Here is a 17,925-nt window from a genome sequence, read left to right as displayed (position 1 = left end):
AATCAAAAACTTCGGAATGGCCACATTTTCAGATGCCAATATTTAACTTGCTAGCTTGTGAGTCTTTAGTAGCAAAGAAAATTCTGAAAACAAAAAAAAAATGATGCATTGTGGGTGAAATCGCTCTTACAGGGAAACATTTCGTGCCATTCGACTAAGACAGTTCATCACTTGTAAAAGCATAGCTTTGTGCCATTTAGCTAATATCTAGCAGGTAATGCACAATTAATGCAAATGATTATGATGATGTAATATTAAAGAACACAACGGCCCCTTTATTGCAACACAGAGGCAGCGCATGTATAATTACACTCACATTGAACGGCACGTTAAACATATCAAACGGCGCGCCGAGTTGAGACACAAAGGTGCGTTTCTGTAGCTCAATCATGCCTTTGTACGTCACTGGACTTTGTGGCCCTAAGGAATTTAGCATCACAGTGTTTCCGAGATGGGAATAACGGAACAGAACACCTCTCCAAGAAGGGCCGCAAGTAGTGACAGCATAAGCTGAAGTGTTTGAGAGTATTCGCAAATGAAGCTGCATTTTGAACCGGTTACGTTGGCCATACGTTTCATTACAGAGTTGCGATACTTCGCGTCTTCATTGAACTGGACGCTAAATTTGAAAAGGTTCGGTCACCGAAACCAAAGATGCGTGGGTGTCAGTACTTAAGAGTTAAGGTCGACTGTGCGTAGAAAGCGGCTTGTAGCTGAATATCTGATCTTAAAGTGACGTTAATCTGTTAACGGAACACTTTCTGTCAGGATGCCGTATGCCATGAGAAATGCGTGTGGTATGTGAATGCCTTAGCAACGCAAGCATGCAGCTTTTGCAAAGCTCTATGCGGGCTACTTTGGAACAAAATAACATTTGAGATCCCGGATGCGGCGGCCGCTTTTCGATGGAGGCGAAAAGCAAGGCGCCCGTCTGCTGAACGATGTCAGGGCACGTGAAAGAACTCATGGTTTTGGAAATTGCTGGAGCCCTCCCCACACAGCGTATTTCATAGCCCGATTCACATTGGGAAGTGAAACCCCGTAATTCAAACCAACTAAAAAGACATTTGATGCTTTCTTTATTACCATTTCCTGTCATCTCTAATATAAAACGGTACTAGCTTTTGCAAAAAAAGAACACAAATGTTGACGGAGGGTATACTGCAAGCGAATCTGGTTCTAGCACAGCTGATACCGCTCGGATTTACTTCGTCTATAAGCTTGCTTACACGAAGTCTCAATGGCGACCGTGTAGAAGACAGAGTAGAGCAGTCCAATCAGCGTCCAGAGGACGAGGTACGTGTGAAGGTCGAACAGATAGTTGGCCGCCCAGAAGACGCGTCCCGACATGCCAGTCATCAGCTGCAGGTCCTTGGCACGACATGCGCGCTCGGCGGTGGGGAAGAGCGCGTACGCCGCCACGATAAGACCCGCGACCAGAGGCAGGAACAGGGCCCGGGCCTCAACCATCAGCATGGACGTTGACGAGAGCTCTTCCACCGCGCTTTGGAAGCTCGCTAGGGTCCCTACGTTGTAAACGCGGTCAGAGCGTAGGATGCGTTTACATGAACATTTGTTCTCTAACGTAGGGTAATCGATGTGTCGCTTCTGGATTCACAATTGTCGCCAGAGTTTGCAAAACACCGGTAAATTTACACTGATAACTTTCGGGACGGTTCTGGATTTTACTTCAATCCTCAGGCACGTCGCACTACCAGTGACCCCAGGAGGAATACTGGCAATGTAAAAGAGATAGGCGTATAAACCTTCGTGCATGTGGCGTTTTAGACGCAATATCATCATCATCATCATCATCATCATCATCATCATCATCATCATCATCAGCATCATCATAAACCTGACTTTATCAACTGCAAGGCGAAGGCATCTCCCATATTTCTCCACTTAACCAGGTTCTGTGCTAGCTGCATCCACTTAACCCCTGCGAACTTCTTAACCTCACCCGCCCATCTATCTTTCTGACGCCCCCTGCTACGCTTTCCTTCCCTTGGAATCCAGTTTGTTACTTTAAGCGACCATCGGTTACCCTCTCTTCGCACTACATGTCCTGCCCATGCCCATTTCTTCTTAATTTCCACTAATATGTAATATACCGAATATACCAAAGACGTAATATACCGAATTGAAAGAGTCACAACTAAGCTCGCTGGGCCTCATGTAAGCGCAGACGAGGGGTGGGTCGACTATCCAAGTCTTTCTGTTGAACTTTCTGTGGACACGAGAGCTGGCTTATGCAACGGAAAATCTATAATGTTGAAAGTTTTTAATAGCTGGCTCATACTATTGGCGTTCGTTCTTTAAGTACAATTATTTCTTTGCAGCCGAGGTTATCATCGTAACAAATATCAAAAGCTATTCTCGAGTGAGAAAAAGACATGATAGGGCCAGATTACATTTCAGGGCATGTAATGCCAACTTAGCGATGTGCGCATTTATACTTTGGTTAGGAAATCGATCTCTATTTTTAGCCAATCTTGCTTGTCCACTGTGTCCAGCAAGACTCTGAAACCTAGCCGGTATCCCAGGCATACCGAAAACAGCACTAGACGCTTCTAGGAAATTGTTGGAAATTGGCATCCACAACGAATCGGCCTCAACGGCTATAAAGTATCATCGGTGTTCGTGCGCCTGCTTGCAATTTCGTCGCTTTCGGAACTTGAGCTTTACGGGAGTCTCGAAGGCTAATATTTTTCTACTGGGAGAGGAGGAATAGAAAGATATTCCCAGCCACGTGGAACAAGTTCTAATAATTGCTCTCTCTCTTCGCCAGCGACGGCGAACGGGAGCCTGGTACTGCGCTGAGGGTGCTGTAAAAACCAGACCGCACAGCCTGTCGTCCAGTCTATTGACACGCGCTTTAGCCACATATTTCACTTGAGGCCTAGATGAGCACTTCGTACATCTTGCCAACATTCTCAAACGAAGCAGGAAGGCTGCAGGGGATGCTGCCATTGCATTATATAAGGCGTTGAATAATTGACATTAACGTATAACGTGCTTTAATGTATTTCATCGTATCCCTTAGAAATTCTCCGAGTGATACTGTTGCTGTTTAGCGCGAAACTTCTGTGTTCTCTTTTGCTTTGAGGAGCAAGGATTTAGTGGTGAGCTTCTCGAATCCTAATTTCACGGCGCTATACATTTCCTAGGTTATTAGGTACGAATAGAGTATATACCTTATACTTAAGATATTACTTCAAAGGAAAAATATAAAATGCCTCAAAATACGTAGACTGTTACGCAGAAATCGAACATGTTTCTGAGCTAATATTCGCTAAACCTAATAACGGCTACTTTGTTTTGAACGTGACGAGACGTGTCCACTACACCGGTGAAAGCGAAACAAATGTTACAGCAGTGTACAAATTAGATCATTTACATCCCAAATAAGCTATGTTCCAATTTGTTCTCAATCGACTTCCCCTTTTCGCGTTTGCAGCATGTTTGCGTGTACGTACGTCTTCAAACAAGTATTTGGAATAGATTACACTGGTATGCAAGGACCAGGCTCAAGTAAACACTAAGAAGAAAAAAAATATTTTTGTAGTGTGCCTGTTTTCAAAGCGTCCAAACCATTACAAGAGAGCACACCTTCGACTGCGGTTTCAGAGACGGAGATCTGCGCGGTTGGCCCAAATCCCGGAGCCACAGATTCGGTGCCCTCGGAGATGTTCCGCAACAGGGCCGTGTGCACCATAGTCATGGCAATAGCCTTGCCGCCCCGCAAGTACTGGTTGTGCCAGGCTTCCACACTGCGAGAGAGAAGGCGCGCACTCATAGACAAGGCGACCTGGCGGTATCCCTTGGAGCCACGTTTACAACAATGCGATGGTGCATTTTACTTGGGAAATGATGGCCTTGGAGTAGTGCCATGCTGTAGGAGAGAGTTGTGCATAAACGATCGCCGAAATGCATTCCACCACCACCACCATCATCACTACCACCACAACCACCACCTCCTCCACCGCCATCACCATAATCATCATCATCCGCACTACACCCACTTAAGGGCGAAGGCCTCTCCCATGTTCCTCCAGTTAACCTGGTCCTGTGCTACTGCATCCACTTGACCCCTGCGAAATTCTAAACCTCATCTGCCGACCTGACTTTCTGCCGCCCCCTGCTACGTTTACCTTGATATATATCTAATTCAAGAAATTCATCTAATTTCAGTTTATTCTGAGCAGCCGGAATGGCGCACTAAATTAGATACCATCCTGGGACACGTTAAATGCGGGGTTATGTCGATAATTACAGATGCTGACATCGAAACACACTCTGTACTGAACTTTTAGAGTACTGCAATGATGAAAATAGAAATATTCCGTACCTGTTTAAAATAGTTCGTTTGATATATTGAAATTGTGTCTTGAACTGTAAAAGCCAAGTTGAAAGTTCAGCTTGGTACTAAATATGCATAATTGAAAAACGTAACCACGCTAACAAAGGACACGGTTTACTGGTGGCCCTGATAAAGGTGACCATGCTTTCAAAAGAAACTGGGTGCCCTAGCCTTATGACTGTAGATAGTCGCGTGGCTTGGTCTTGCGTATTGTGATGTGTTCTGCAAATTGAATTAGTTGATATAATGACTAGTTTGCTAGATTTGCAAGGTAATTTATTCAGGAGCTAAGCAAGAGTTCAAAATTGGTATGTGGTGTTGAAAACCGGCTGGCTTCAAGGCTTGCATAAACATGCCATTTACGTAAAGCAGCATTTTTTACTGGCTCCAAAAGAAGATTTACGCAATATAAAATGGTCCTAGACAGAGATGCTGCTTCTATGTTCAAATGAAGGGTAAGGACAAAATCGGATTTTCAATGCAGCGCTCACTACAATGATGATTTTGAGTTTGCCGTGGGCGAGACATTGCGACCGCGGTTGGTCACGTGGTACAGCTTATATTGAAAGCCGATAAATAAAACTGCATCAGTGGTACACTGGTGAAAAACTTGCAGCCAGCGGTCGTCAACAGGTATACAACCTCTGACTTCATATTTTACTTTTGATAGGCTAATAAGTTGCTAGCTAATTATTCGATACCTACCAATTGATTTTGGCGTAGAAAGGAATACTGCGGACTAAGTACATGGTTGATTGCAGCTTTTAGATGGTTTCATCGGGTTGCGACGCCCAATGTTCTTTCAAAAAATCTGTTACCTTTAGCTGTGACATCTGGTATAGATGGAACCCAACCAACGGCATCGCCAATTTATTGGAAAGTGTATTCTGGATGCCGTGTAAAATTGTTACAGCCTTGACATCAAGTGTTCATTCCTTCTACGAATGAATTAAGAGCGTTATCACGTTTCCCGATTTTTTAGGGTTTGCTACCACCCCGCTTCTGCGTAAATTTTTCTACGTTTGAATTATTCGATAAGGCGGCACCATAGTAAATCGATCTAGCAACTTAATTAGTGATCGATCAGTGACATAATTAGTGTATCCAATTGGCAATTATTTGGTGACATAAAAAATCCAAGACGGCCATGATGTCAGCGGTAATTTTATAACATGGCGGCCTCCATAGTAAATAAATAGCCACCTAATTGGTGACTGATTGGTAACGGCACTTATATGTCCAAGATATCGGCTAATAATGGCAATTAATTGATGTCGTTATTAATTATTCCAAGATGGCGGCCAACTTAGAGCACCACGTCACTATGACGTCACAATCCAAGATGGCGGACAAATTCGGGTGGAAATTATGTGATAATCCAATGATGATGCCATAATTCAATATGGATAGAAATGTCACCACGTGATTATGACGTCATAATCAAAGATGGTAGCATAGGTTGAGAATCTGAAATAGAATGTGGCCGGGAAATATGTGTGCCAATGATGATGTCACGGTCTAATATGGCGGATAAAAGTGGAACCACTTGATTATGACGTCAGGGGATGAAATGTGCCATAGTTTCGGTTTACCAAATTGAAGATGGAGGCTCTCACTATGACGTGATAGCCCAAATGGCGGCTCTAAGTTAGGTGTGTCCTTACGGCTGATTTCTGACGAGCCCGGCGTGCAGTAGTGGTATGCGCACTCGGCCGGGGCTCAGAGGGTTCGATTGCCCGTGGAGATAAGATTTTTATGTGTAAGCGTCAGCGCGAAGGACGTTTTCTGATCACACTTCCAGTACACGGGACGCATGGGCCATTAGAGGCCTTCGCCTTAAAACCAGCGATGTCATTGTGAGTGCGAAATTCCGAGCGTGCTTTTGGTAGGAGGTGTCTGACTAGTTACATATGTGACTCAGGACTAATAGGTCGGTAGCTTGTGCGATCTATTGAGGCCCCATGGCGTGATAAGATGATGACATGGCAATATGGTGACGGGGTCGGTAACAGCTACCAACTAGTGTAGATTCATTGAGATGAGAAAATCAGACAGGAACTGGAACATTATTAATTTAAATAGCGCGAACACGAAGACAAAGGACAAGATAAAAGGAAGCCACAGTACAAGCGCTTGTACTGTGGCTTCCTTTTATCTTGTCCTTTGTCTTCGTGTTCGCGCTGTTGAAATTAATAATGAATATGTATCAACTCGCCCAAAAAATTATCTTGGTAAGGAACTGGAACCCCTACATTCCGCGTCAGACACGCTACCTCTATAGGCTGCGCAGCCATGTTCGTGCAGTTATACAGCTCTGTTGGTGTAGACATTGGCGTAATGTTGTAGGTTACAAGTGTTTACTGGTCCGTAAGTGTGAGGTGAAAATTAGGGGTACACGTAAGCTGCGCGTTAAGGGTATGACACGACAGTGTTTCACAGGTATGGACAGTATTTTTTTCCACTTTTTTTTCCTGATTTCGTAATACTTTTCGCTTTTCTTTTACTTGTCTATTACATTTTTCTTATTTTTATGCCTGATACATGGCCTCAGGAAACGTTGGTTTCTCATTCTGAGCAGCTTACTAACTCTGAATGCATTTTTCATTTATAAACATCATTTAAAATAATGAAATGATGCTTTCATTTTCGCAATTTTCGTCATCAAGCATTGCTCTCGATTATGAGAATATTGAACTTTCTCAACCACATTTTTTAGTTTTCCATTTTCTCTTATTTTATTGAATTTATTTATCAATTACACAATTCGAAATCTCTTCGTTATCATTCTAAAGCGCTCACGTTTATTCTGAGAATTGTGATGCACTTGAACGCATTGTTTTTTTTTTCATTTGTTTAATTCATCAAATATTTACAAATTAATTCATTAACTCGTCATCGCCTATCAGAAACAATAATATATCCTCCAAGACTAGAACAAATTGCGATAATACTACATTACTAAGCCGCCCCAGTTATTTCCAACACGCGGTGCTGACTACTACTACTGCTGCTACTAATAATATTACTACCACTGCTACTACTACTCCAACTACTACTAGTACTGCGACGTTGGCTTTTCGACAGAACAAGTTGTGTACGCTATCACTTAATAAAGATATAAATAAAAGGGTTCGTTATGAACTGCGTAACGAAGTGCCTGTGCGCGAACTAGGATCCGGAATTGGAGCCCCAGATGGGAGTTATTACCGCATTTTCGTTAGGCCATTAAAGGCGGGGCATAAGTGTCCTCAAGATTGTTCTGTTTTAGTACTCGCCGCTAACTTTAAAGACTCCGAAAACGCCTACTGGGAATGTCGAAATGTTTTCCTGTCAATTTTATTTCGCAATAAATTGGCTAGGTGATATTTGAAGAGAGCGAGGAAGTGTTTGCTAATATTTGATTTATAGTTAGAAAGTATAAGCGCATGAGATTGCAAAACCTGATACTTTTCCCAAGGTTAGGAGTTTTACGGCGGTTCCTAAGTCAGTTTGCTTATCGGCTTCTGTCAGTTTAAATTTCTCCGGTGGTCCCTTTTTCATTTACCTTCCTGGCTACGGGTCTAGTCTGACACTTTGCAGCTAGACAGTAGGGAAACATTGTATAGATCGGAGAATGCAGGCATGATGAGCATGGCATTTTGGTGAGACCAAAGAAATTCACAAGTCGAAGGCAGAATTCATCAAATTTTTCGGACAAAAATGGCAACCTCGGTACCGTAGAAGGTTTTTGCTCTTGTGACGAGACGAAAAAAAAAAAAAAACCTACAACGTTAGAAGGTCAGCGCTGCGCATTCTTGCCATTGTTGCGCGTGCCATTTTGTTTTCTTTTGTAATTGGATCGAACAGTTCTTGAGTCGGGCCTGGGAACGCTGTTTGAGCCGAAAGGAATCAAAACACCCTGCTTACGGCGGTCACGCATGTGGTGGGGAATCAAGTCCACAGTTACGTGTTGTGGCTACCCATAGTTATATGAAGTCTGAGCAATCTTTGAATTCTTATTTCCTTAAGTGCAAGTGTTAAAAGGAAGGCGGCAATTTATGGGATGTTCAGAACCTGTTGTGTCCGCAAACAGGTCAAGCTCCAAGGAGTAGATTTGAAACGTTTTCTTTGATATTCAAAACTGATAAAAAGAGACTGCAAACCTAGATAATAGCGTATTTGTTTCTTGTTCGTACGGTAGTCGGAACGTTGTGTACACTCAATGAACAGTGATACAAAACTGTCCCGATGTCAAGAACGTTGAGGCATCTATGCTTCCCCTATAAAAATATGAAATTCTATTTAATGCAGTGTGACGTCGCATAATTTGCTGAAAACCTCCATAAACTCAATGTGATTCGTAGTCTGTCCTACGCAGTACAACCTTGAGCGACTAATTAGAACAAAAGGCGTGCTGCACTATTCATATAAAGAGAGTGTTGTATGTAATTAAAATATTTTACCGGCCCTACAATCGCTGCAAAAGTATGCTGCAATAACATCATCAGTTCGGTTCAGTTCAGTCGTTCAGCCGTGTCCGACTCTTCGTGACCCTATAGACCATGTCACGCACGCTTTCCGGTCTCTCACTATCTTCCTAACATCACATAACTTCATCTGCAGTGCCTCGAGGATGCCATCTAACCATCGCGTTCGCTGCCTACCCCTTCTCCGGCGACCCTCAACCTTTCCAAACATCAAATCTTTCTGCAGCGACTCCTCTCTTCTCATCAGATGACCAGGGTAGCTGAGCTTTAACTTTAGAATTTGACTCTCCAATGAGCAGTCAGGGCTTATGGTCGACAATATCGACTGATTTGATCTTCTTGCAGTCCAAGGAACTCTCAAGAGTCTTCGCCAGCACCACAATTCGAACGCGTCAATTCTTCGGCGGTCAGCCTTTTTCACAGTCCAACTCTCGCATCCATACATCACAACTGGAAAGACCATAGCATGAGTTATACGGATCTTGGTTGGCAGACTAATGTCTCTGCTCTTTACTAGGCGGTCAAGGCTAACCATCGCTCTCTTTTCCAGAAGCAGCCGTCTCCTAATTTCATGGCTGCAGTCTCCTTCCGAGGTAATCTTGGTGCCCAAGAAGAGAAAATCTGTCACAGCTTCCACTTCTTGTCCATTGATGCTCCAGGACTTGATAGGGCAAGACGCCATGATCTTTGTCTTTTTAATGTTCAGTTTAAGCCCAAACTTCTCACTCTCTTCTTGTACGCGCATCAGAAGTCTCTTGAGTTCCACTTCACATTCTGCCATTAAAGTGGTATCATCCGCATATCTAAGGTTGTTGATACGTTTTCCAGCAATCTTCACTCCAGCTGAAGACTCGTCCAGACCGTCCTTCCTTATGATGCACTCTGCATATAGGTTAAATAGGTAGGGCGACAGTATGCAGCCTTGCCTCACTCCTTTCTCAATCGGAAACCAATCATTAAGACCATGCCCAGTTCTGACTGTGGCCTCTTGTCCTTCATACAGGTTCCTGAGGAGACAGATGAGGTGAATTGGAACTCCCATCTCTTGGAGACCTTGCCACAATCAGCTGTGATCTACGCAGTCAAACGCTTTCGCATAATCAATAAAGCAGAAGTAGATGGGTTTCTGGAACTCTCTTGCTTTTCCATGATCCAGCGAAGGTTTGCGATTTGGTCTCTAGTTCCTCTGCCCTTGCGAAACCCAGATTGCTCGTCCAGAAGCTCCCGATCCACATACTGCTGCAACCTACCTTAGAGGATTTTCAACATCACCTTGCTAGCATGCGAAATAAGCGCGATCGTGCGGTAGTTGGAACAATCTTTGGCACTGCCTTTCTTTGGAATGGGGATGTAAACTGACCTCCTCCAATCCTGTGGTCACTGGAGGGTTGTGTTTATACAATGGCATACAAATATTATACTATGGCTAGCAATATTGTATATTTTGTAATATAACTTTGATAGTACGTTACCGTGTGGCATTCGTCAGATTGTAATGTGACGGTGTGTTAAAGCCTTTATGAAGTTGTTTCGTTGCTTCCATACAGTGGAAAATACAATTCTTCAGTCTCGTGTAACTCAAAACAATTATGCTGTCTACGTTACAGTGCCTCCATGAACATCGGATTTTATGTAAACCAAAATAAGGGAACTTCCGGTCTGGGGGGTATTGCCCAAGTAAACAGAAGATCCGTGAAACCCTTTCTTCGAGCAGTGTGGGCTAGTTCCATATATGCGCAGTCTAAGGTTTCTTCCATGTTGAGAACTGTCGGTGGATACCTACGATCCGTTCTCGCCGAACACTGCTCCAGCCAGCTGCCGTTGAGCGTAAGAGATGAAGTCCTGCTCGGCTAGCCATTGTAGCCGCTCCTTGGCGTCCAAGAAGGTGGTGACTACAGCGCCGTGCAGATCAGCCACAGCACGGTATGCGGCCGCCAGTGTAGCCTGCTCGACGTGAAACTGCACGAATACCTGTACAGCCGCAAAATTATGCACATGAAACGTATACCAACGCATTACCTGCGTTGGTACTGACCTTTGCAAGGCCTCGTTATAGACACGAAACTACCCACAATTATTGCACTCCTATAAGGAATAAAGCCTTCGCTGTTATACTTGAAGTCAAAACACTTCATGAGACAAGCGGCTCAATTTGAAGGGGCTCATTTTCGACGGGTCTTACTTCCGGACATATCCTAATGAGATTGTTTTTCGGTATTAGGTGATGTAAGCCATGTTGTGCTGAACAGCTTGTTAGGAAATTTAGTGACCGTATATATGCGCTTTAGAGCCAGTGGCGTTTCCGTAATACGCGATTCCGTGAAATGAAGGCAGTTTTAGTGGTTGTGAATGCAAATTGAAGCATTGGATTTGTGCGCGCCGCTAATAAGATAAAAATACAATTCTGAGGACAGACCGGACACAAGAAGCAAAGGTGACCTTGCGGTAACCGGCTGTAGCAGCATCCAAGATGGAGACTTAGGTCAGCGCAGCGAAAAAAGGAAAAAAAAAAACGTTATCTGTGGTACGAAGCGCCCGCTTCCCGTAACGTCTATGCCTAATTTACCATCGAGCCACTGCTAAACTGCATGAACTAAAGTTGCTCGGGAGGGTGGTATTAAGCCGGATGGACCTCTTCGTTTATGTTGCCAATCGGGAAATCTTCCTCTGCTCGCGTTACAAGAGTGATGTGGGAACAGTCTGACTTTGGACTCCAATCTGGTCTAATAATGTATTTATGACGCTTTGCAGTTTGCAGCCCACAGAGAAAATGCAAGGCCTGGTAGTCCACAAGACCGCGAGTACGAAAGCTCGTGGGAAGTATTTGATTGAGACAACTGGCAAGCCGCAAGCGGAATGGCAGGACATTAGTAACAATAAAATTGGCAGGGGTTATTTCTATTGAACACAATATAGTGTTAACTCGCGGCCTTTCGTCCATCCTATTCGTTTTAACACGGCGTAATTGTTGTTTTTTATAGAATGCTTGCACGATACCTTTCTGTGCCTATGGCTTGGTGCGCTGTAATTTCAGCTGTACATATAGTGCCATCTGGGAGACGCTACGTGAAATGGCGGAGGTTTGACCGCGGCCTCCTCAATAAAGGGCGGTGAAACGGCACGCGTTTCATCTCGGACACGAAATATTTAATCTTCTCAGTGCCGCCTCGCATGTTATAACGAGCGAAAGCACCCGCCGCGATGGCTCATGGTTAAGACGCACGGTGCTTAATATGAATGCCTGGGTTCGAACCCGAACGATTTGAATCCGTTCCGATGTTTTTGTTGTGGTGTGAAAGTAATACAAGAGGTTATTAGATAGTCATAGGCTCCATCACTCTCTGCTGGCTAGCGAACTTGAAAGGCCCATCGTTGAGATTCGTGCGTTGGAGCCGTTATACAGGACTTAGTTCAAAAACCCGCGCGAAGTCACGTAGTTATTATGGCTTCAAGAAACTGTTTGGTTAATCGGGATGGTGGAACAAGATCTTAGAAGATTGTTAGTCGGTGGTGGTGAGCGTGTGACATTCGCATTAAAAGTCTACAGAATACAAACGAAGAAATGAAATTTTGCAATGAAGTTTCATAATTATCAGAAGAACAGCGGCTCTAGTAGATAAACGTGCATGGTATCGCCTTACTTTGTACACAATGCGTAGAAAGTGTTTCGGGGCACACCATCTAAACATGAAGAGGGCAACCTGTCGGGCTAGTTGGCTTTCCATCAGTTCCAGCAGCGCGTGGCAGGACGTAGACAGAGCATGTAGTAATACACAAGACAAACAAGCGCTGAGCAGCGCTTCTTTCTTGTTGTTTGTCCTATGTGTTCCTCTGTACTTTGTGCTTGCCCAGAAGAGCACCAATGTTGAAGTGAAAATACATGCAATTGTTTATATATTTTTCAGCTGCACATATCAGGACGGGGACAGAGCACGGAAGAACACACAAGACAAACAAACGTTGATCGTTTATTTGTCCTGTGTGTTCCTTCGTTCTCTGTGCTTGCCCTGCTACACGCTGCTAAAAAATATATAAACAATTGCATGCATTTTGAGTTCAACATGTGCATCCCAACATGTTATCTGAACATTTTGAGATCAAGGCGCACTGGCTGTCGTTTTAGGGCCATGTCAACCTCAATCAGCAGGTAGTGTTTTCGTACAGTGTAGGCAATCGACATTGCCGTTTAGTTTGCTGCGATTTGGAATGCAGGTTTCAAAACGAATTTGCTATTCAATGCTCACAGTCGTGTTGCCTATATACGAGGCGAAGATCTTATGTACTTTTGCGGTAACCAGTCTGGCGATAGTTCTCGATGCTGGTGCAGACATAAAGCCCCGTCGAATGACGGCAATGGTAACCACATCGTTTCAAACGCATCAGGTGGATCTCCTGACTTTCAGAGCCTATAGCTGCAAGTGCATGTAGTACACCTGCGACAAGGTTTGAAAGCGCGTAAAAGGCTATTTCTTATAAAACATCTAACTGTCCGCTTTCATCGCTTTCCCCCGGAGGGTGCTTCTACGTTTCTCCATGCCACATAGATAAAATTATGCCTCTCGATGGCTCGTACCGTGGAACGCTCACATATGAATTCCATGTATCCCACTGCTAATGTACACCTGATACCACGTTAATGTTGCAGCTCTTATTGTAAAACTATGGGTGAGAGCGAGAGTACAAATACATGTGCTCTAAACGACATAGAGAGGCAAAAGAGAGAAAGGAAATACGTGCATCTAGGCGCACGTGAGTCACTCACCTCGGGCACTTGGTCACTGAGTTGTGCGCTCGGCAACGTCACGGGCACCGTGAGACGGTCGGAGAACAGCGGCTTATCGGCCCCTATGGCGGACTGCTCGAAGAGCAGTAGCGCCCAAAAGACGGCAAGCGGTGCGACCCATAGCAGCGCCATCGTGACCCAGCTCCGTGATAGGCATAATGCGCGTTTGGTCACCAGAGCGATAATCGTTCTTCGCAGGTCGGGCTCGTTGATCACGGGCGAACTGGCCGTCTGCACGTCACCCACTGCGAGCGCCAGTTTGTGGGATGAAGTCTATGTCAGTGCGGCTGCGTTTTAGCGACAGCAAAACTGAAATACGGCGATGTGCTCATTATTCTTGATGTCACTGTAGGAATAAGAAGAAGAAAATTTGGAGGACGCTTAAGCTTCGCCTTCAAGAGTGGAACGCGATAGCGTTATTACATCGCAGGGGACGCTTTCCTAGCAGAAGCGCTACGGCGCAGCGATCACGTCAGAGGCGTCCGGCATCACACGCTGCACCTAGCAATCGCGCTGTGAGAGGAAAGAGGAGCCGCGTCGCCTAAACACCACTGTTCGAGTGACGCACGGATGTTGGAAGGGGAGAGAGCGAGAAAGCTTATTAAATGCAAGGGTATTGGGGCATCCTCGCACCGGTACCTGCGCGGCCCGAAGGGGAGAAGCGGGTGAGCGAAGATAGGGATCTAAAGAAAGGAAAGACGCTTGATTCTACAAACCGTGAGGGTGCACGGCGAAACGTCAGGGGCGAGTGGCGCGCCACGTGTCGGGGCAGTGCCGCACATTGCGAGGAGGGGTTCTTCTGTGTTTGCCGCAAGATGGCTCTGCATGTGCGCAGAGCGCAGAAGAAATGTAGCGGAAACGTACTTCGCTACTCGTGTAACTGCGACTTCTGTAAGTAACATGCTCATAATTACCGATATACACCGCAGTATAGCGTTCTACGGCAAGTCTCTAAGGCAACACCGCATTCACTAGAAGCGCTTTTGTACCGCTTTCAAGCATCGAACTCGGCGACGCGTGTTAGCATTCAAAAAATTCATCGTGTCTTTGCCGTTTTCATGTGGGCATCAAAATGGGAAAAGTGCAGCAGAACCAATCTCTTTCTTCCTGTTAAGGCGGGGGGCTTGGGCCTTGTGCATCTCTTTTTGCGACAGGTTGTCTCGCGTTTTTTTTTCCTTCGTGATCAAAACGACAAATTCTTGAGGACGGTCATGCAAGTACGACTGTGTAAAATGCTTCCAGAATACGTTGTCTGTTCTGGTGAGAATATGAGTGGCGCTTTAAAAGGGTACATGCGCGAAGTTGTCTTGTCTTTCAGAATGTTGCATGCGCGTTTTTCAATGGAATACTTGAGCAAAGTGTGTAAGAAGAAGCTGTACAAAGATCTTCTGGATGTGACGATGCCGTCGCCGATTTACCGTGAACCACACCGTGGAGGCCCCGGACAGGATGTCTTAAAGCGTGTGAAAAAGATGCCAGTTAGGCCTTCAGTTAAAACGTTCTTCTTTAAGCTACATTCCAACACATTAACTGTTAAAACCTGGTTACATGAGAGAGGCTTATTCGTTCCCTGGACAACAGACTGTCTCCTTTGCAAAAAACCAGAGACAATCGAGCACGTCTTTCTGGATTGCTGGGGCCCAGTCTTTCACTGGGATGTTCTCCAGAGAACACTAAAGAAAGACCTTCCGTTAGATCCGTATGGCATACGGTTCCTTCCAGTCGAGAGTGAGGGTATTCCTTTGGATTTAGTCATGGTCTTGGGCCTCCACAGCCTGTGGAAAACAAGGATGCAAGTGCAACATGCAGATGTCAACACGCGTTCTGTACGCGAGAACTTTATCGAGAGTGTGCTGCTCCTTAGAGAAACGTATCGGGTGCTTTCTGATCCACCTGACTGGATCAGTGTGCTCGATGAACTGGCTGTCCTCAAAAAATTTTAAACCTTTCGTGACAGCCGAAGTCTGGTTGTTGCGAGTTTTACCATTATTGTGGATCCTTTTTGAATTGATGTGAACTCAAAACAGGCAATAAAGAAAGAAAACTCGTGGCTGAGTGGTAGCATCTCTGTCTCACACTCCGGAGACCCTGGTTCGATTCCCACCCAGCCCATCTTGGAAGTTGCTTTTTATTTATGAAGTGCATGCCGGGAGTTATCGCTCACGGTCAGCGCCGCCGACGATACCTGCTTTTCTGCGACACGAGCTCCTTAACGCTACCGCGTTAAAATGCACGGGCCTACTAACTGGCTTTAGCTGAGCCACCACCGCTGCCTCGCGCGGACAGAAGAGGATTCACATGATCGAAAAACAAAAAAGGAAGGAAAGAAAGAAAGAGAATGAAACGCGCGTGCAACAGCCGTCGGCTACCTTCTAAGAGGCGGCGAGTGCAATAATGGCGTGCACACTAGATACAGATACACTGGTGGCAAAAGGAGCCCCGCGCAAAGTGCGAAGGTCCCTGGGCTCCCAGCCCAAGAAGCCGAGAGCAGCCACCCTCTCGATTGCACCAAAGTCCGTAGGCATTTATAATCGTCATCACGGTCAGAACTGCATGGTGGCGGGAAAGAAGTAGATGGGCTCTTGGTTATCTTTTTAAGAGGAGAATTGCGAAAGCCTCCCTTACCTTTCCTGTCATTTGCTTCTCATCGTTGGCCTCGAAGACTTTGAGGGAAGTTCTTGGCCCTACGGGGCTGGGACGGTATGTCAACGCCGCTTGCGGAGGGGGTAGTCAGCCATCGAATTTTTATCTGTTGTAGGCCGTCATTGCACCTACCACCGCTTAGGTACAACACCCTCTTGACTAAGGCCCTTCCACGGAGGCCGTGACGTCACGCCAGTTGCCCCTGTCGCGGCTGCTTGTTATAATGACATCTAGGTGCGCGTCTGTTGCAGGTTTTTTGCGTTCGGTAATTATTAAGGGAGCTTGACTAAAACTCGAGTACAATGTTTTTCGCACCACCGAGACATGCACCGCCAATATCTAAGGCAGCTTTTTTAGACTTGTAAACAAGACTCAAATGCTTTTATACGAATGCTTTTATTGACAAGAAGGGTTGGAAGGGGCCAATTTCATTTCTTGCTTCACGTCTTCATACTTCTGTCCGCAGCTTTTTTTTTTTGCGCTGCACTTTGAATATAATCGTTTCGCATTTTACAAAAGTTGTTCAAAGTAACGTTTCTTGCGGCACGCACTACATGTCGCACTAGAGTTTCTGGTGTGTGACCATTTTTACAGGTTTCGAAGGCGGCATCTCAACGAAATGAAATGCCTACGGGGCTAGCCAGCCACCGGATTTGTATCTTGTAAGCTGTCATTGCACCCGCCACCGCTTCGGTGGTGGACAACAGCATGGCCCTAAGGGGCTGGGACTGGTTCAAGTAAGCTGGGCAGTTCGGATAAATAGATGGTACCGCATTGGACACTAGATGAACCCTGTCACTGTCAACTGTCAACGTCTTCACTGTTGCTGCATCAAAGTGTGATGGCTTCTTCAATAGGTCTTTCTCTTGGAAGTGAAGTTCACAAACTTTCGCAATGTATGAAAAATATCTAGTCACTTATTGCCGGTATATGGACACAACATTACATAATTTGCGTGTTATTAAGCAGTCCAGCACAGTACTGCATACTTCTGTTCATTATTCCTTGCCTGGCCAAACTCCCTAAGACTACCAGTCTTTTCACGTCAAACATTATTTAAGCACTACCTGACCTCCTGGTCGAGCACGTGGGATATGAGGAGTATGGCATAAACTTGAGTTTCTCACCATTGAATGCACGTTGGGTGTGAAATACTTCCGCGGGATGACTAATCCACGATTCATTTCTTGGAAGAAGACAGCAGAGTAGGTGACATAAGAATCATACACAAACACAAGGACAACGCTTCATTCATACTGACATCCTCTCGAAACGCGAGAACACGCACCTTGGGACCAGTGTTATAGTTCCCGCGACACCCGGGAACACAACACCGCCTCATGTTACGCCACGTCAAGTGTAGTCTTTTGCGCAAACACCATATCCTCGTTTCCAAGCACCGGTGATGCTGGTCACACACTGGTCCCAAGGTGCGTGTTCTCGCGCTTCGAGAGGATGTCAGTAGGAATGAAGCGTTGTCCTTGTGTTTGTGTGTGATTCTCATGTCACCGGCTCTGCTGCCTTCTTCCAAGAAATGAATCGTGGATTAAAGTCATCCCGCGGAAGTATTTCACACCCAGCGTGCATTCAATGGTGAAAAACTAAAGTTTATGCCGCACTCCTCATGTCCAACGTGCTCGACCGCGCATTCAATGGTGAGAAACTCATGT

The 17,925-nt window shown here is 45.3% G+C and overlaps 1 protein-coding gene across 1 annotated transcript in view; it reads right to left on the bottom strand.

Moving 5' to 3' along the window:
• The window catches only part of LOC146194995 (phospholipid-transporting ATPase ABCA3-like), a 40,226-nt gene extending 26,257 nt beyond the window's left edge, over window positions 1–13,969 (bottom strand). The window contains exons 1-4 of the mRNA XM_084596695.1: window positions 13,592–13,969; window positions 10,613–10,800; window positions 3,613–3,773; window positions 1,230–1,526 (exon numbers count right to left, since the gene is read on the bottom strand). Of these exons, the coding sequence (XP_084452821.1) occupies window positions 1,230–1,526; window positions 3,613–3,773; window positions 10,613–10,800; window positions 13,592–13,744 (799 nt within the window). The 5' untranslated portion in view covers window positions 13,745–13,969. The remainder of the gene's footprint in view (window positions 1–1,229; window positions 1,527–3,612; window positions 3,774–10,612; window positions 10,801–13,591) is intronic.
• Window positions 13,970–17,925: the final 3,956 nt, after the last annotated feature.

Source organism: Amblyomma maculatum, chromosome 3 (genome assembly GCF_055883805.1).
Source record: "Amblyomma maculatum isolate TAMU_Amacu chromosome 3, ASM5588380v1, whole genome shotgun sequence".
NCBI classification, from domain to species: Eukaryota; Metazoa; Arthropoda; class Arachnida; order Ixodida; family Ixodidae; genus Amblyomma; species Amblyomma maculatum.
Note: the sequence above shows the minus strand (reverse complement) of the source record. Positions and strands in the feature narration are given on the sequence as shown.